Source organism: Cavia porcellus, unplaced genomic scaffold (assembly GCF_034190915.1).
Source record: "Cavia porcellus strain 051 isolate PalLab524CR breed Dunkin Hartley unplaced genomic scaffold, mCavPor4.1 scaffold_10, whole genome shotgun sequence".
In the NCBI taxonomy this organism is placed as follows: Eukaryota; Metazoa; Chordata; class Mammalia; order Rodentia; family Caviidae; genus Cavia; species Cavia porcellus.
In genome coordinates this window covers 26,666,200-26,686,084 of record NW_026947493.1, presented here as the reverse complement: position 1 = coordinate 26,686,084, position 19,885 = coordinate 26,666,200, and the positions used below count along the sequence as shown (strand labels likewise).

At 42.1% G+C, this 19,885-nt stretch overlaps 1 protein-coding gene and 1 non-coding gene across 5 annotated transcripts; one reads left to right on the top strand and one right to left on the bottom strand.

Moving 5' to 3' along the window:
• Window positions 1-520: 520 nt before the first annotated feature.
• Window positions 521-19,746, bottom strand: Thoc7 (THO complex subunit 7). 4 transcript variants are annotated; one of them, XM_013144071.3, is made up of 9 exons: window positions 19,591-19,715; window positions 18,454-18,510; window positions 8,682-8,799; window positions 7,673-7,800; window positions 7,261-7,347; window positions 5,200-5,257; window positions 1,748-1,814; window positions 1,602-1,671; window positions 521-831 (listed from the first exon to the last, which is right to left on the bottom strand). In XM_013144071.3, the coding sequence occupies exons 1-9, from the start codon at window positions 19,607-19,609 to the stop codon at window positions 764-766; spliced, it is 672 nt and encodes a 223-aa protein (XP_012999525.2). In that variant the 5' UTR covers window positions 19,610-19,715; the 3' UTR covers window positions 521-763. The 4 variants fall into 4 exon arrangements, with proteins under 4 accessions (XP_012999525.2, XP_012999526.2, XP_023417475.2 ...); XM_013144072.3 differs by having other exon boundaries at window positions 18,454-18,507; window positions 19,591-19,705; XM_023561707.2 differs by lacking the exon at window positions 19,591-19,715 and adding an exon at window positions 13,607-13,763 and having other exon boundaries at window positions 18,454-18,480.
• On the top strand, window positions 1,096-1,156 carry LOC111754639 (U7 small nuclear RNA). Its single transcript, XR_002789321.1, has one exon. It is a non-coding gene; the product is annotated as a U7 small nuclear RNA (small nuclear RNA).
• Window positions 19,747-19,885: the final 139 nt, after the last annotated feature.

The following is a 19,885-nucleotide window of genomic DNA, read 5'->3' as shown; positions in this document are numbered from 1 at the left end:
AAGTGCCTGCCTTGAAAGCAGGCAGTTGTGAGTTCGATCCCTGGTACCGATAAAAAGGAAAAAAAAAAAAAAATACAAAGAAAAGCCGAGGATATAGTCCAATGGTAAAGCACCTGCTTCGCAGGTGCAAAATAATGAGTTCAATCCCCAGTACCAAAAAAAAAAACAAACATAAAAAGCCATTTAACAAGCACATTCCTTAAGTACCAAAGAGAGAATGAGATAGAAAGCAATGTCCATGGATTTACTTTACATCTTGTAATTACCTCTTGCACCAGTGATCCTTAGTATCATGGAAACTTTCCCCACCATCAACATTTTGCACATAATTTTACATGATTGTGGCCCTTGGAGCCTATTCATGGACTTTATTTTCAAAAGTGATAATGATTTCCAGGAATGGACTCATTTTCTCAAGTATATCCTAAAAATTCTACCTTCTCACAATCTTCAACTTATTTTATAAAGTAATTGATGTTACCACTTAAACAACTACCTGGGTTACTAAGGACCACAAACATCCAACTTTAAACACATTTTATTTCAGTGTTGTTTCCTGTCTTTTAAGAATAAAAAATGTGCTTCAATAAAAAAATACACTGAAGTCATTTTTCGTTGTGTGAAGAAATATGAATGAGTATTAATATTTAAAAGCAAAGTATTTGTTGCCCAAATTTTAAATATTTTAAGAGCATAACAAATTCTAACATACTAAGTCACGGAGCTCTTTCAGCATTCTTGGGAATGACGAGCAATTGATCTGCTATGGCTTAGGATCCGTTTCTATGCTTGTTTCTTGAGTTTCTTCTACTTCTGAGAGCTTTTCATCATCTATAATTGGGAAAGAAACACAATGTTTCAGTCAACTTTGTCTAAGTTTTATATTTAGTCTACAGATGAAAACATTTCTTTTATTAGCCAATACATGTAAAGCAAGGATGGACAAAATATAATTGTTCCACATAAATGTTTAATTTAAAAAATACTGGTTTGCTTGATGTTATTAGGGAAATCTAAAGTTTGCGTAACAGATTTCACTAAAAAAAAAAAAAAAGCCAAGATATGAGCCGTTTCTTGAAAATAATGAAAAGTAAAAAGTGTTACAGCTCTTTAGAATTTGTCTAGTAGGTTTTCTGGTGTTTGCCGGAAAACCCATTAAAAAAAAAAAAAAAAAAGAAAAGAAAAGTAACAAAGTTCCCACTAGCTCCACTCAACACAGGACCAAGTCTTCAGCTCTTTCCAGCACTTGCCCTTCACGGGCACGCAAAGGCCTTCCTGCACTCATGACCATTACCCTCACTGCCTGCCCGGGCCCTGAGTCATGGCTTTTCTGTAGGAAACCACAGGAAACCTTCTCTCTACAATCCCTGAGCTTTCCTTAACATTACTAGGTGTGTAATTAGACCACATATGACTGAACATTCAGACCCAGTGGCGTGCATTAGAAAACTGAGCAGAGGCACGGTTTCCAGCAGCACCCATCGCCCCTCCTCAGCAGCCCAAGCTCCGCCTCCTCTCCAAAACTGGCTGGCTTGGAAGTGCACCTCGGATCACCGCAAGGCTTCCTAAAGGTCCCTCAGTGCCGGGACCACTATACTTACTTTCCAGAGTCTGCTGGAGTTCATGGATGGTGCTAAGAAGAACGTGAAACTGTTTCCGTCGCAATTCCAGCTGTGTTAACAAGAAGCAGAGTTTAACTGATTGTCTGCAACACAGACGAGAAAGGCTGACATATGTGGGTAAATACCTTGTCTTCCACGCTTTCTTTAATGTGTGAAAGATGCTCCAACTCTTTCCCTAAAGCCTCTAGTTCCCTAAAAAGGAAACAAGAAGCCAGTGTTATATTTTGCTACTAGATGAACAGAATCTACATTTAGTATCAAATTTTTAAATGACTAAATAGTATTTTTAAAATTAAAAAGCATTTATAACACTTCAGTATAGTGACACTTAAAGCTGAGAATTTAATTCCTAAATATAGACTATTTTCATTAAAACTACAGTTTTAGATAAAAATTTTGACATAGAGGAAAACACAGATAATAGAATACCTAAAACCAAGAACTAATGTATTTGGTCATATTAATTTCAAATATTTCTTTCAGTAAAAGAAATAAACATTGCTGATTAATTTGAAATATTCTGTGAGCTAAGCATAGTGACACATGCCTATAATCCCAACATTTGGAAGGCTGAGGCAGGAGGATCACATGAGTTCAAGGCCAGTCTGGGCTTAGTAAGTGAGTTCAAAACCAGCCTGCAAAGCCTGTCTCAAAAACACACAAAAACAAAACAAAACATAAAAGAAAAAGAATCTTACCCTTGGTCCTCTATCCCAGGCCTTTTTTCTCCTCTACCTCTCACTTAGGTAACAATGGTATCATTTTAATCTTTGCAAAATGCATGTACTGTACTTGCACAGCTGGTGAATACAAAGTATGGATATATAATACTTGGGGTGAGGTTTCTAACTATCATAAACAGTTACTATTCTATATGTATTTTGGGAACTTGAAATAATTTAGACTTCATGAAGTATCTTTTTTAACTGATCAGTGTTTTAAAAATGTGTATCTAAATCTGAAGAAGTACCACATCAGCCAGGTAAAAGAAACTTGCCTCTCCTCCAAGCTACTGCAGAGACTGAGGCAGGAGGATGGAGAGCAGCAGCTCACCTGGACAACTGCGTGACTCAGGCCAGACCGTATATGGTCACAGTGCAAAGCACAAGACAACTGGGGTTATACTTCTTGGGGAGGCCCTGCGTTCAATTCCAAGAATGGAAGCAGAGAGGAAAAAGTGGAAGGGAAAGAGGGAAACAAAGCGGGGGGCGGGGGGGAGGCAGGCAAGCATCCACATGTTTTCTGCTCCCTTTAGCAATAAGGAAAAGCAGTGGGCACGCTGTCAAGGGCCACGGCAGACAGACCTTCTGACACTGCCCTTGAGGTCAGATCCAAACATGAGGGCCTGGTTAGGCCCTTCTGACCAGTGCTTTGTCCCTGAGCAGAAGGGGACAGCCCAGGAGGGAGGCCGGAGCTTACTGTGTCTCAAGGGAGTGGCTATGGGAGACCCACATGGTGGTGTCCTTGTGTGCCCAGAGTGTAGTGCCGGACCCACAGGAGATTCACCTGTGCGTGGAGCCCAGGAGCCTGGTGTGTACCACGAATCCAGCCATCCCCAGGGCCACCTGAGCTGTGTCACCTAGCTTTGCCTCCTTAGACCCTGGGTCCCAGACTGGGTCTCCCTGACTGGGTCTCCATGAAGTTACCCCACTCCACCCCACTTTCTAGTCAATCTTGGGTGCTTCCCTGAGCAGCTCCCTAGGGGAGCTCAATGCTGCCAGGCAGCTGCTGCTGTCACAGGTGCCCTCCGCACAGGGCTCCCACCAACTATGCTTTAGGGGCCAGCAGGCCAGGGGCTGCCCTTTTGGGCCCTCTGCAGGCCACCTCTGCCTGGGGCCCCCTGAGACCTAGAGTCTCCCTTGAACTGCCTGCCCTAGGCAAAGGCGATCAACTTTGAGTGCCTAGCCAGCTGCTCCAGATGACCCCACCTGTCGTCAATCTGGGACCCTGCAGGGTGCTAGAGAACCACAGGAAGGCCACAGGTGGAGCCAAACCAGAGGACGGGGAGCCCAAAGCACCACTCTCCTGGGCGGAGCCAGAGCCCAAGCTCAGCCCTTGCATGCATGCTGCAGAGAACAGCAGCAGAGCGGTCCACCTTTGCGCCCACGTGGGGCCAGACGCACACCTGCTCTTCAGCCTCACAGGAGCCTCACTGTCAGCTGCCAATCTGATCTGCTGCCCGACCGGGGCCAGTCCAGGACAGGGGTCTCCTCTGAGTGTCTGCTGCAGTTGGGAGCAGGGATGCTGCTCTCCTGCCCCTCCCAGGGGCCACCTTGGTGAGCCCCTCACCCCAAGCACAATCCTCCTGCAGATCCCCTCGGTCCCCCGCCATCCCCTCATGACACACACAGCCACAGCCCTTCCCACCTACCCGACAGTGGTCACCCAGCACCTGGTCACTAGCTCTGCTTCTTTTCACTGTTCTGCCACCCTTTGCCCCTCTCTCCACCATGAGCCCATCCTGGAGACGCTTGGCTCACTCCAAGTTCCTGCACTGCTTGTCCCCTGCCAGCCCACTCTGGCTTCTCCGAAGCCAGGATTCCAGGAAGGCCACCTCTTCCCACATGGGCCCAGGGACACTAGCTAGTACCACCTCTATGCTTCATTCAGAGTCAGGATATTTATTGTCATGATAATAAAAGTACTTCTGATAAAAAAATTAATATATTATTATTTGCTATAATTATACATTCTATTATATGCATACAATATACTCTTTATCCATTTTCCTATTGAGCACATTACATGAATGTCTTATAGACATAAAAGTAGGAAGACTGGAAGAAAAACAGATCTAGTCAAGATGTTAGAATACATGATACTGCAATATGATACTTCCTTGTGACTCTCACTATATGTTAATATGCTTCTATAAAAATAAAATGCAGGTCAGGGGTAATGGCCCATGCCTATAAGCCCAGCATACAGGAGGCTGAGGCAGGAGGATTGCCACAAGTTTGAGGCCAGCCTGGGATGCATAGTGAGTTCAAAACCAGCCCAAACTACGAAGTGAGACCTTGTCTCAAACCAGCAAACAAACAAACACATACACAGCACAACAAGTTCACAGACTAGTAACTGAGCATCCATGTGTAAAGGATAGTGTTTTGGCTTGTGTCTAGATGCCCCCAAAGCCTCAAGTGATCATAGGCAGGGCTTTTCAGAAGCAGCTGGATCATGAGTGTGTGATGCTGGAATCAGGGTGTGATCACTAAATCATTCCATCACTTGGTTTGCTGTAGTTCTGGGGGTAGATATTGGGAAGGCCCACCCTAGGTGTGAGTGCCTGGGCACACAGCCTGGATAGGATGGAGGGGACAGAAAGAGGGCTGTGGAGGTTGCCTAGTGCTTCCAGATTGCTGCTGCCTGCCATCTCTGTTTCTCCTCTGTGGTGCTGCCTTTGGAGTCTGCCAAGCTCCACTCTGCCTTGGTGCTGGCTAACCATAGACTGTAACCTCTATAGTCTATGAACTAAAAAACCCCTTCCTCCTCTAACTTTAGGGTCAGGTATTTTGTCTCAGCAACATGAAAAGTAACTCAGCCAGCTGGTTCTGTACAACATGAACCTCTGACTTACTTTAAGGTCTCATGCCTGTCTGGGTGATGCTGGATCACCTTTGCCAAAGCATCATATTCTGAAAGACAAAAATGAAAAGGTCAATTTAAATTTTTTTTTCCTTTTCAAATCTGGATTATCAAGACAGAATGTGTAATACCACAAGTCTCTCATATTCATTTTTCTAGTTTACAAAGAAAAATGATGATGTATGGAGAACATTGTCAGTTTCCCTTGATTCAACCACAACCTGAATGCCTTGTGCATCAAAAGTGCTCTGTCTGGGGATTTAGGTCTTGCTTTGGGGTTCATTTACAAGTCCTGGACAGGATGTCAGGGGTCAGTGTAAGCCTGATGCACTTCAGTCAGGCCTGCTCAAGTGGACTGACTCTGAAAGGATCTTATTCACTGTTTGCCCAACAACAACTCAGTGAGGAAATACATCCCACTGTATTTCATTCCCAGGTCTTAGGCAACAGCACTTCTCATGAATTCTAAAGGTAAAATGTTTTGAAACTTTGAAATGATTTAAAATTAAGGTCATTATTTCTACTGGACTGATCCTCCAAAATTAAGTCACGTTCATCCTGATAACCTTCTTATGAAACAACAAATGCTAGGATTTACTTTAAACTCTCCTAACAAAATGCTGCAAAATACTTCTAAGTAATTTGCAGTGAGTTATTATGTAGGCTGGTATCTCTTGTTATAAATTGGTCACTGAAACTTCACCACAAATACTTTATTTTGGGGGGAGGAGTACCAGGAATCAAACTCAGGATCTTGTTTTTGCCAGGTAGGAGCTGTACCTGAGCTACCTTCCTGGCCCACCATAAATAATTAAGCTGAATGCAAAAGCCAACTTTTAAAAGGAGACATAAGTTAGAGATGTGGCTTAGTGGCAGAGCACTTGCTTAGCATTTCTGAGGTCTGGGATTTAATCCAGTACCATCACCCAAAATTAAATCCATATACAAAATAGAGGAAATAAAAGTTCATCTTAATTAGCTCATTAAAAATTGAAATTTAGAGCGGGACGTGGTGGTTCGTGCCTATAATCGCAGCACTGGAGAGCCTGAGGTAGGAGGATCCTTGCGAGTTCGAGACCAGCCTGGGCTACAAAATGAGCTTGAGGCTAGCCTGAAATGCATAAAAAAAAAATTGAAATTTAATCAGGAGTGGTGATGTACGCCTGTAAGCCCAGCACTCAGGAGGCTGAGGCAGAAGGATCACTGCAAGTTCAAGGCTAGCCTGAACTGCATAACAAAACCCTGTCTCAAAATTACAAAAAAAGAAACAAAACAAAAAATTGAAATTCACTGTTCTGGAACTCAGTATATTAAGTAAGCATGATTTTTAAAAATAGTATCTTTTGCATTACAAATAATATGATTAGCATAAAATAAAACAAAATGAAAAAACTGAGACAAGAATTCAAAGTTCCCAAATAATTATTTTGTATTTCCTTCTAATTTCCCATATGTATTATAATATTTATCATTAGAAACTATATTTTATTTTTAAATTTTTCAGTTCACATACAAAAGTAGTCCTGCTCTTGTCATTAAAAATTATTTTGAAAGTGTTTTAGCTATGTAAGTTCTTATTCTAATTTTAAAACAAAGGAGATTAGAAAAAGCAAACTTTAATTCTTATTAGATACTTTAGCAGCTTGTAAATGTTTGTCTGTCTTAAAAACCCACTGGATTTAAATTTTTGAAAGTAATTTCATTTGTTTGTTTATAAACAAATCCCTAAATCTCATATATTTCTGTAAATTGACTTTGTTGATTAGCCATAATGCTATTTAGGCAAGAGAGTTTAAAGACAGGAAAAAATTAATATTAACACTAAGAAATACTTAGATAATGCATACACTTCAGTAAAACCATTTTTTAGCATAGCTTTCCCTTTCTTCTAGTTTAAAGCATAATGTAGCTTAAAATTAAATGTAGTTTCTAATTTTTTTTTGGTAAATAATCTTAATTTTAGCTGCAGATTTTACCTCACAACATCAAAAACTGCATGTAAATGCCAATAAATAATAAAGTATTTGCACACTAAATCCTTCAAAGCCCTTACCTTGGCGATTTTTTCTAATACGTTTTGCTTGAAGAATTTGCTTTTTGCACTCAGCAATCTTTTCATGTGCTCCTGCAATGTTGCATTCTATTTGGAAAGGTTTAAAAAAAAAAAGATTGTTATAACATATCTAATTCCCATTTTCAATTTTAAAACGTTTCTAAATTGAAGTTCCATGCTACCAAAATAGATATTGTAAAGTGAAGCACTATATCATATAAGAATAAACTGGGGATTTAGGTCTTGCTAGTATTTACTGTGTTTAGGTTTTATAGCTAGTATTTACTGTGTTGTTTCTACTAACAGTGTAATTGCTACCCTTTTGTCACTAAGGAAAATTTCTGGCATTTTTTTCTTTAGACCATAAAAAAAAAATTAGAGACAGAAATATTAATTACTTTAAGTTTCTCACCTATTTCTTTGTAAATTTTTTCATAGTTTTCCATCTCCCTGAGATTCATATCATACACCAGCAAAGTTTTGCCCATGGAAAACTCACATTGGGACAGAGTGCTCAGCATTCGTTGGTACTGGCTGTATCTGATGGGAAAGAAAGACGCATAGGTAGAGATATCTCTGGATTGTTAAAGTTGAACTACTATAACCCAGGCAAAGATTTGCTCACTAAATTACATCAAGCTCTGAGAGAATCACTGTTTATTTCAAATAACTTAGAATATTTGTTTACCTTATCTTTTTTAAAATGTGGTATACTTGAATTCATAGACTGGTTTAGTTGCAGATGCAAGATGGGACTTCTGTTCACATCATATAATCTTAATTCAAATGAATTTTCTGAATTGTTCAAATACTTTTAAAAATACTGATTAAGCAGATTGCTTAATCACAACTCTGATCACATAAGTTTTCACTCTTTATAGTATTACCAAGTATCTATGTAACCAAATCCAGATGAAAATTTTTCTATGTTAACAAAATTATTAAGCATATATCTGGGTGTGATAACCCAAGGCGGGAGGATTGCTGAGAGTCTGAGGCCTTCCTGGGCTACACAGTATGTTCAAGACCAGTCTAAACTACACAGGGAGACCTTTTATCAAAAGAACAAAATAACAACAACAAAAAAGAACACATATTCATACCTATTGTGTAGCAGTTTTAGACTAACTTATTAACAAAGGAGAAAAATCTCATTTAGCTATTTTGTTATTCTATACCCATCTGCTAAAAGTGATCAAACTAAAAATCTTGAATTTCATCATTTCTTTTCTTACCCTTCTGCTTTTGTACATTTCATAAACATAAAGGAGGCCTTTAAAGAAAGGAAAGGGCCAGAAAAAAAGACCACTTTGGGGTGTCTTCATTGGATATTTAAGGTGAATGAAAACTTGAAATACTAGTAGGACCTTAACAAAATCACATCAGGACATTGGCATAAGAATAACAGTAAAATGAAATACCCCTCTTCTTGGGATCCAGAGTTGCACCATTTAATGAAACTTTTCACTAGCAGATTAATTCTGCGGTCATCTCCAGCACCATCTCCATCAATAAGGAGACGTTTCCTTATGACTTCGTCTGAGAGGAAAGAAGGATAATGAAAATTAAAATGACCATCTGGTCTTGGTAACTTTCAAGGACAAATAGCCGATGTGACCACTCATTTATTCATTCGCAATAAAAGGATGGAATGCCACTGAACTGTACAAATACTCTAAAATAGTAACTTCTGTCATGTGTACTTCCTAATAAGAAAAAACTTCTATGCGTTGTTAAAAAGGAAAGTGATTGTCCAGTGTGTCAGGCACTGCTCTAGAGACTGAGTTACAGCTGAGTTACGCTCTGTCTGTACAAGGCTGGCATCCTGTCACCTGGGGGAAGGAATTCTCAGGAACAGCCACTCAAAGGTGCTGATAACTCTTAAAGAAACTTTTTTGGGGAGGAGAGACAATCCAAAGAAAGTTAAGAATGCTCAGGACTCTGCTAGTGAGGGGCACTAGTACAAGAAATTGAGAAAAGGAGACTTAAACGATATAATGGCAGACTAGAAAAAGAGAATGAGAGGTCAGAGACAAAGAAATGGATTTGTTAAATAAACATATAGTTTAGTAACCTCATCTTTAAATGCTGCTGTCCTAATGAGGATTTTTAACAACACTATCTCACTTTTGCCCCAAAAAGGAATAGGAAGGAAACACAGAAAGGATTGTAGATAGTGATTAACAAGTGGGTTCCCCACTCATTTGGCTGTAGTCCTGCATTAGTGTTCTTGCCTGCACAAAATCATGCTGCATCATAATGAGGCCCAATGGCGACCACAATAAAATACCACTTTTTACCTAAAGACTGGCAAAGATCAAAACTTGATGATCACTGAGTTGGTAAGGGTATTGGGAAACTGCACTTACATACATTAATGGAATGTAAACTGCATACCCTTTGGGAGCCATTGGACATAACAGATAAAATGCACACAGCTTCCTGACTTCCTAATTTCAATTCTCAGAATTTATCCTTTAGATACATAAGTAGCCATGCAAAAACACAGATGTAAATGGGTGTCTGCAGTAGTGGTATCCGTTGTAGAAAGATTGCACATCTTATCATTAGCCAGTAAGAGTCTGGTTACATTATAAAATGTTTGTGTACTGTAACAGAATGTACCCCAAAAAAGAGTTGTGGGTGTGCAGACATGCAAATAAGCCTTTGATCTGTGAAGTAAAATGGAGACACGGATATGTACATACAGTACTCTCATTGTGCAGGAAAAGGGAAGCCTGTATGTGTGTGTGTACGCCCATCATACATGCAGAAGTCTTGCAGTCACAAGAAACCAGTTCTTTAAGGTAAGAGGGGACACAGAAAGATATTTTTAAAAAATCGTAATTTTCTTAATTGCCATGGTACAGATTGGGATGGGTTGTGGGATTTTGGGGTTTTTTTCTTTTTAGCCAAATGCACCATTTTTTAAAACATATATAATTCCTGGGGAGCCTAATATGATGAATCAACAGCAATTTGGGAGCGGGGTATAGGGAATCAAACTCAGGACCTTGTGCTTGCCAGGCAGACACTTGTGCCACTGAGCTATATCCCCAGCAAAATCTTTAAACAATGCTTCCTAGCACAGGTGCAATGAAGATAAACTTTGGATGGCAGATGGCTCTAGTTTTAAAATATATTCTGTGATAACATCAGATGTAAATTTTTAGAATTGGGTTTGGTCATTGGAATCATGGTTTTGAAAGTCTGCTCAAGTAACAAATGTATCAGGTTTTATTTTACATTTAGAAATACAAATTAATGCTTTCTGTTTTTAACCAACAACAGAAATATTTGAAAAGATTTCTGAGAAAATGGCAAAGTGGTGAGCAGCAGAGAAAGAACCTTTCCATGTTTTGGTATCCAGACCCTGGAATACAGCAACATGAGGAAGAGAAGGAGGAATGAGGTGGGTCCCATGGACACAGGAAGGATCTGAACTTGAAGCCCACGGAGGGGGATAACTCAGGAATCCAGCAAAACTAAGAAAACCAGGGGCAGTGGCCTGCCGGACAGGGAGAAACAGCAAGGAAGCAATGCAGTCCCCAACCCCATATGCCAGCAGAGGCCCTATGGGTGAGGAGTGGCAGCAAAGCCGTGCCACCTCCCTGTGCGCCCGCAGAGAACCAGCAAGGAAGACCCTGCATCCCCCCACCCCCACACACCCCTAAACAACTGGACTCTACCCAGTCTGAGATGATATGACTGAAGTAGGGGAGCAACCTGACATGTCGTTTGATTGAGTCAGTATTCTGAATATACTGATGTAACTACCTATTTAGAGGATAGCAACATGCAATATAATGATTGTGGATTTCCTACTGTTTTTTCATTTTACTACTCCCTTTAAAATAAAAAAAAAAAAGGGAAAAGTATTTGATGACAGACAGTCCCTAAAGAGATTAAAATGCAGAAAAATAAACTTTTCTACTACAAATCTTTCAAATTTTTTTTGAAAATTTTTTCATATTGTTGGTCGTTAAAATCTTTCAAATTTTTAAAAATAAGAGGAAACATGCACTGCATGAGATAATCTGGCGATAGCGATGACACTCAGTAATTCTCTGTTCATTTTGCTCAAGGTCCCCCAGAACTCCCATCTTCACCCCAGATGTCTGGGCTGCCAGCTTCACTGAGGGCTGGGATTCCTGAACACACCTGCGCTTAGGAATGGGCAGACAACATCTGAGAGTAACTGCAGTGGGGCACCTTCACAGAGGGGGAAGTCACTCTGACTTTCCAAGTTTGGTAACTAAAATTATTTGATATACAGTTTGTGGTCATTCCAACAGTACACTTTTAATATCTGTGCACTTTTATATATGCAATACTCCAATTAGAAGAGTTTTTGGGAAACGTTCAGAACACCGCACAGACCACCATACGGAGCACATCGTGTTTACTGCTTCTTCCACAGCCTCTCATCTGTATCTCAGCATTCAGAAGCTATTTCTAAACTGAGTTTGTGGTATCTGAACAGGACCATCTGCCTTTTAAAGAGCTTTGTTTCAAAGTACTAACAAGGGCCAAGAGGCAAGTATCTTATTTTATTTTCACTTCTACAAATGTTTATACAAAAGACATTGATAGGAAATAAAGACTGAAGCCCTTTCATACACTTGAGAAATAAACATACAAGTAAATATACATACAAGGGGAGATTAGAAAGACAGATTCTTCTGACTTGTGGAAAATCAGAGTAAGATTTGAGCTGTTCTTCTGATATTTAAAAATCATCAATCAAAAAAAGGAAGGATAGTTTTATCAGCATATTTCAAATTTTCAAGTAATAGATAATCTTGGATTCAACAATCCCTGGGTACACATTGGAACATTTTGATAGAATATTAAAAACAACTCAAATGTCCATCAACAGGCAAACAAATTATATTTTGGTATAAGAACATGATGGAATACATAAAGCTATAAGAAAAAAAATGAGGAACTTCCCTACATACTGGTAAGAGATCATTTAAGTAACCTGTTATATACCAGATGATGAATAATATGTTGTTTGAAAAAATGGAGGGAAATAAGATACAATTATATCTACTTACATTTGCATAGATACCTTGTAATGACACATAAGAAACTAGTAAAAGGGTATCAAAAGAGAGGTTGGTGTCAGTTTGAGAGACAGGAAAATACTGTAGCTCATACTGTATCTATGCACCTATGAAGATACAATTTGACTATTAAATGCCATGAGTAGTCAACGTCTGCTAGTTGTTTAAAAAAAAAACCTAACCTGGTGTGGTGGTGCATGCTTGTAAATACCATTACTCTAGGAGCCTAAAGCAGGAGGATTTCAGTTCAAACCCAGCTTAGGTAGCTTAGTGAGACTCTGCCACCAAAAAAAGGGGTGGGGGGCTAAGGATGTAGTTCAGTGCAAAGGCCTTGGGTTTGGTCCCTAGTTAAGTCTGTGTGTGAGGGGTCCCACTTCACTTTTCCCTTTCCTGCATCCCAGGCACAGAAAACCGTGAGGGCTAGCAGAGCTGACAGTCTGAAAGGCTTGACCCGGAAACTGAATATATACTCTAGAACAGGGTTTCTGCTAGAGTGAATGGCAGACTACTAACTATAGACTTGACCCGGAAACTGAATATATACTCTAGAACAGGGTTTCTCCTAGAGTGAATGGCAGACTACTAACTATAGACTTTGATGCTAGGCAACTTCAGGTTGCTGACACTTTGTGGGCAGAGCTTTCTAGGAACATCACGCTAAGGAAAGTAGACTGCAAGCAGGAAAAGCCCAAAAGCAGGAAGGCCAGTTAGAAGGCTGCCAAAGCACTTGCAGTTGGTAGCAAACATGGCTTACCTAGATAGATTGGAATCGAAGTAGTGGAAAGCAGGTTAGGACTCAGCAGAGCTTGGTGCATAAAAGGCCAGAGCCATCACCACACTGGAGCAGGCAGTGGGTGTGTGGTCAGACCAGTTCTGGCAGCACAAGGAACTCCCTGCCCAGGGCTCACAGACTCCTCCCACCTCCACTGAGCCCTTTTTAGCCCAAGCTTATTTCACAATCAATCTGCTTGGGCTGAAAATCAAAAGCGGAGCCAATGGCTTGGCTGTTTCACCCAGTGTTTACTCTTGTGTGTACAAGTGTACACGTGTATGTGCAAGATCAACATTTAACCTCATCTGTAAAATGGGAATAAACCCACCCACTTTGCAGGAGTGTTATGAAAATTCATAGAAACAAAAGCACATGAAAGAGCACAGTGACTGTCATATTAGCAAAAATATTATCTTTATGTTAAATTTAAAACACAACTTGTCTCATCCTAAAAATGTTATTAAAGAATAAATGCTTAGCAACATAGGTAGTCACATCTATGTACCTATGGAGATACATAGTGGGAGTCTGTGTATACACAGATTTGCCATTATAATTCTTCACGGGTCAGCTTCTCCCTCTCAAGCTTATTGGAAGGTCGCAGTATTTCTAGCTTAAACTGTGTAGATAGTTGCTGCCTGGAAACTCTCCATGGACAATTTCTGAAACAACATATATAAAGTGAGGTCCAACAGCAACAAAATAAAACAAAGGTTACATTTCCAGTTTGAGAACAGATCCAATGTTTTAGGGTTCCTAACATATCAGATATGCACATTATGATTTTTAATGACATCTTAATCATTCAGTTCCACACTGGACACTGAAAACATGCTTTGTTAACTATACACATTGTTTTAATAAATACTCATGCTTCAAGTCCACAAATTATAAGCAATTTGACTGTTTATATTAATTGGGTCCACCCAGTGAAAACAATCTATATGGCTTAGAAGCTATTTTACATACTGTAAATTGAGATGAGGAAAAACTAAGGCCATGTAGAAACCAAGTTTGTACAGATTGCTATTAGGTTTACCACTGAATCACCATTACTTCATGAGTTATTAAGATGAATTACATATGGCCCATGCTAAGACTCCTTATGGCAAAATAACTCCTGGTCCCTCCTTTCAAGAAGTTTAAAATCGTTAAAATAATTTTTAAATTCAACAGTACTAAGATGACATACAAAGGTGGGAGGAAAGAACTATAAAGGGATAGTTTATTCCTCCATGTAAATATTGATTTCTCCTGATACTTAGGGCTATTTTCATTAAACTTCTGATAACAAAGTAAATACTTTCATGATAGTTAGTATTAGTTTAAAAATTTAAAAAGTGAAAACAGTGTTGGGTGTGTGTTTTTCCTGTTTGTCTAAATGTTTAGAATATGGTACAAGGGCAAGTTATAATGTTACACACCTCTAACCTTAACACTAGGGAGGCTGAGGCAGGAGATCACTTCAAGTTTGAGGTCAGCCTGGAATACATAGGGAGTTCAAGCCAAGGCCAAACTATACAACAAGATTCTGTCTCAAAAATCAGACAAATAAGTTTAAAAATATATGGTACAAGAATAAAATGACAATCTTGCCTTGAAAAACTGTTTATCTTAGCTGGGCATAGAGAGGGAGGCAGCAGGAAGACTGCAAGTTCAAATCCAGCCTGGGCAACATAGTGACATAGTAAGGTTCTGTCTCAAAATAAAAAATAAAAAAGGGCTGGGGTTGTAGCTCAGTGCAAAGGCCTAGAGTTCGACCCCTAGTACTGAAATATTATGTAACAGTTGAACTCTTGCAGTTTCCCTGGGCTGGAGCAACAAGAAACAGAACAAATGAGATGAATTCACTGGCATTCGTGCAAAAAGTCTTTTTTTTTTTTTTTGTCTTTTTGAGACAGGGTCTCACTATGCAGTTCTGGTTGGACTTAAATTCACTTTGTAGCTCAGACTGGTCTCTAACTCACAAGGACCCTTATACCTCAGCCTCCCAAGTGCTGGGATTACAGGTGTACACCAGTACACCCAGCTAAGTCCTGTTTTTTAGCCCACAAATGTCCAATTCACTCTGTTTCGCTAACTGACAAAGACCTAACCCACAGCAGCAAACATAGTATCTATACATTCCTACTTGGTAAACATCCATCCTGTTTGGTATCTTTCTCCCTGGAAAGTGTCCTGCTTCAGCAATAAGCTACACAATCACACAGCTCTAAAGTGCTGTATGTGTATTATCTCTCACACATCATCCTTAAAACCCCATAAAGTTTGTGCTGTTATCTTCCTTCTGCAGATGACAGTGACACTTCTGCATGTAGAGGAAATGGACACAATTACATTATTACAGTCATAGTGCTGTTGCATTATCCTGTCATATTGTTTATAGGTATATTAAAAATTATTTCAAATTTTAAGCCTAAATCCATGCAGCATACTTTTCTAATTAAAAAACAGAAGCTACTGTCAAAACCACATGCTCTTCTAAACAGAATGCAGGATCCTGTTCCTCTCCATTTTCTCCTTTCCCATCTGTTGGTTGCTCTAGTATATTGATATAACTACCTAATGTACTCTGTACTGCACAAGGTGCTTAGAAATTATTTCTATCAGGGTACTATGGCATTGTTTAACACCCTTTAAGTTAACACCTACAAACACAAACTGTTAACATAGTTTAGCAGGCACAATGTCAACTGCCTTTCAGTTAGCTAAAATGTTAGGGTGCCCTCAGAGGGAGAAGAGTGGTTTTTGCTGCTAACTGGCTACAGCCATTAACTCCACGGGATCCCCATTTTTTATCTATAAAATGACAGTGCTGGTGAAAATCCCTAGCCTAGTATCTACAGACAGTGATAGAGTGCCTCTCACTTTCTGAGACAGTCCAGGTCCTCAATTAGGTGAAGAAATACAGGGTTTTCGGAGACACAGGCCCGTGTGTAAGGGTGACAGAAGCCATGAGTGATGCAGGTACCCCACCTTTGTAAGAGGACAAGAGACGCCCATCTAAACACCAAAACTACTCCCGAGAGCTTTTCAGGAGAGCGTGTATCAGTACCACCCACGTCACTGTCCTCTGCACTGTGGTCACTAATGCCCGTGGCTCTCATGTCCAATGTTTGTTGGATTCCCTGCTTTCACCCTTAGCTCCTCTGATACCAGTCTCTACAGGCAGCTCAGCATCACCTCAGAGGTGAGCAGACCACGAACTCCCGGTAGGGTCAGCAAGCAGCACTAGTTGCCCAAGGAAACAGCCAGCCTTCCTCCCGCAGCCGCAAGGCTCTTCACAAGCTCCTATTTACGTGCCTCTGCACTCTGGCTGTCTGGATGCAACCTCATTGGCCTTTCTTATCTTTCTCAAAAGGGTTCGGAGCTTGTTTTCACGCCAAGCCTTTGCTCCTTCTATTTAAATGTTTTTTTGTTTTGTGACACAGGGTCTCACTATGTAAATATATAGTTCAGTTCTTTTCACCCTATACCTTTGCCACTATTTTTTGTTTGTTTGTTTTTTTGAGATAGATTTTCACTAGTAGCTCAGGCTAGCCTTGAATTCACAGAAATCCTCCTGCCTCTGCTTCCCAAATGGTGGAATTATAGGTGTACACCAAGCTCCTGGCCAGGTACCTCTACTTTTTTGGGTTCTTCATGTAGCAGATTTTTTTAGGTCCCACTTTAAATACGACTTCAGAGATCAGACCTGACAGTCCTATTACAGCCCTCTGTTACTCTGTCATCATTCCATCAAGTTCATTCTCCAAACTTATGCTTTCTTCTAGGAAATTACCTTCCTTTGATTGTCCATTAGGACCTCCCTTCCTCCAGGATGGGATTGGGCCAACCTTTCTATGTCTAGCTTTGTGCTGTAACTAGCACCTCACATTTACAAGGGACACAACAGATATCTGTTGACTGATCACACATGCCACTCATTTCAGCTCATCTTTTTCCCCAAAAGTAGAAAAGATAGGAAAGGGCAGTATGTATAGATTGAAAGATGAAAAAGGGTCAATTTTCATCACAGGAAGGCAGAAACCAGAAAACAACTTTGGTATTTACTAACACTTAGTGAATGCTACTATGTACTGGATTCAGTGTCAAGTTCTTTACAACTTTTACTGCATTTCACCCTTAAAATAACCTTCTGAGTTTCATTATTTCCATTGACAGAGAATAAAGTTGAGGCTCAAAGGTCAGAGAGCTTGTATGTGGCAGAGGAGGGATTTCTGTGCCTTCTAGGAATATGGGGGCCAAATTGCAGTTAGGATGTTTACCGAACCCATCCTCACCCCTGAACTCCCACCTGACAAAAATCTATCATTCCTTTCCAATACTCTAACAGAGAACTATACTGACAGGCAGTCACTCCAGTCAGAAACCCAGGGTACCCTCCAATCCCTCCCTCATATCCAATCACAACCATCCTGGTGCCCCATCTCACACTTCTCTCTGCCGGAGGGCCAACATGGTGGACCGTAACCTTACTAGGAAGGGGTCTTGACAGCAGTCGCCCAGGTGTGTTCTAGTTGGCTAAATTCCTATCAACAAGTTACTTCATGTCTATGGGTTGAAGTTTCATCTGTAAAATGAGCATAACTAGTACATTAACTGACACATGGTATAAGTAAGATAAATGTCATGCTGGAAGAGAACTTAGTGCCTCAGTTTCCTTCTCTCTTGTCCATCTTCACATAGTACACTGTGTATTTTAATACAAATCTGAGGCTGAGAATGTGGGTCCGTGGTTACAGCATTTGCCTAGCATGCATAAGAACTTGGCTTCAATCCTCAGCATTGTGATACACAAAAATAAAACCAAATCTGATCACAGCACATCAGCACTGAAAACTTTTAGTGCCTTTCCTGTTCCCTTAAAATTTGTGGCTCCTTTCTTTCTAAATTCTAAACAATAATCACTATCTTGTATTCTTCCAACACTTTGGGGCCTTCTACAAATGGTTCTCTACATCAAACTGCAGTCCAAATGTACCTATTCATCCTTTAACAACGGGATTAGGCTGGGAGTAGTGCTGCATGCCTATAATCCCAGCACTCTGGAAGTTAAGGATGGAGGATCACTGTGAATTTGAGGCAAGCATGGGCTGCAGAGGGAGTTCAAAGCCAGACCCACCTGTACAATAAGACTTCGTCTCAAAAAACCAAAATAAAATACAATGCAGGAATCAGGAGTAAATTTTTCAAGGAGGTTTCCTAATCTTCAGGAATGGATGAACAATCTTTTATACAAGCCTACAACTCCCAACCTTGTACCTCCCAGTAGTAACAGTTACAACCCTTAGGACTATTCAATGTGCCTTCCCCACCACACTGCAACTTTAGTGGAAGAAAAGGTCTTGCCTGTGAGTTTTAGGCTGGAAATCCAAGCAAGGCCCAATCCAGGGAGGATAATATCTACTGAATAAATGAAACGGCAATGAGGCAATGTTATAATTACCATAAATCCCCAGACCTTTAATTGGTTCCCACTTCTGCTACTTATCAGTCCACAAACTTGGCCTTATCCCTATGCTTCCTATTGCCTGGTCCCTCAACTCCTCAGAAGCAGCCTCTCCACAGGAGTCTAATTATCTGTCACCCACCCCTTAAACAGACCAACACCTCTTGATTTTGCTTTTCCAGGAGTCCAAGGACCTCCCTCTCACTAATAGAATGCTTGCTAGGTTCTCCTCCAATTGCCCATCATGCCCGTTCATCCTTGCCTAAAGCGCCCCTTATTTATGCTCGGACTGTGGACCACCCTCCTTACAATTGCCCCCACCCTGCCCTGACAAAACATCCTGAAGACACACCACGCGGTTCTTGCCATGGTGGCCTCCTCCTACACTGGCTCTTTATCTTGTAAGCATCCCAGGAACACTCCTGACGGCTTGCGGGAGCCCAGTGACACCTGCTTCTTCTAGAGGTCGTCACCTCCACCCCGCCCCCACCCCAGTCCCGGTCCCAGGTGCCCCGGGGACCAGGCCCAGCGACTGTGGGTCTTCTCCCACACTGCAGGTTGGGAAGCCCACCAGGTGTCACCCTCCGTCTCCGCGTGCCGGCACCCCCGGCTCTTCAACTCCGATCTGCTCGCCCTGGCTCTCCCACTCCCTCCCGGGCCTCCACAGGCCCTGCGGTCTCCGGCTCCCCCGCGCCCCACGGCCCCGGACACCGCGCGCCGCTTCCCACTGGCGCCCCCAGCACCCCGCACTCCTCCCTGCCTGCGCAGCCCCGGGACACCCGGCAGCGAGTGTGGGGGCTCCGCAGAGGCGCGGGCCAGCGGAGCGCGGGCGTTCAGGAGCGAGGCTGGGGCGGCTGGGGCCCGGGAAGGGCCGCGACGCTGGGGGCGGCCAGGCCCCGGGAAGGTTGGGGACGCAGAGGGACGGCCGGAGGAGAAGCTTGGGTGCTGGGAAAGGGGCCGGGGCTAGGGGAAGGTTCCGCGGCGCTAGGGGGGCGGCCGGGCGCGGGGAAGGGCCGCGGCCGGGCAGGAAGCCTCACCGTCAGTCACGGCTCCCATGGCGTGCGCGGCGGCGGCGGCGGCGCGAGCCCAGGCGGCGGCTGGCGGCGCGGAGGTCAAACTCCCACAATGCAGCCGGGTAAACAGCCATGGAGGAGGAGGCGGCGGCGCCCGCGGCCGCCCGCTCCGCCGCCTGAGTCGCGCCGCGCCGCCGCCGCCGCCGCCGCCCGGGGAGCCCGCGCTGCCGTCCCGCGCTCGGGGTCTCGCGGCCGGCGCGTGAGGGAAGCCCGGCGGCGGCGGCCCGCAGCCCCGGCCCGCGCCCCGGCCGCGCCCGCC

Bases quoted from the DNA above. Each gene is read 5' to 3' on its own strand.
- Thoc7 (XM_013144071.3), bottom strand. The intron at 7,348-7,672 runs GTGAGAAACTTA...CTTTCCAAATAG, and splicing joins AAAAATTTACAAAGAAATAG to AATGCAACATTGCAGGAGCA. The intron at 1,815-5,199 runs GTAAGTCAGAGG...TTTCCTTTTTAG, and splicing joins GACAGGCATGAGACCTTAAA to GGAACTAGAGGCTTTAGGGA.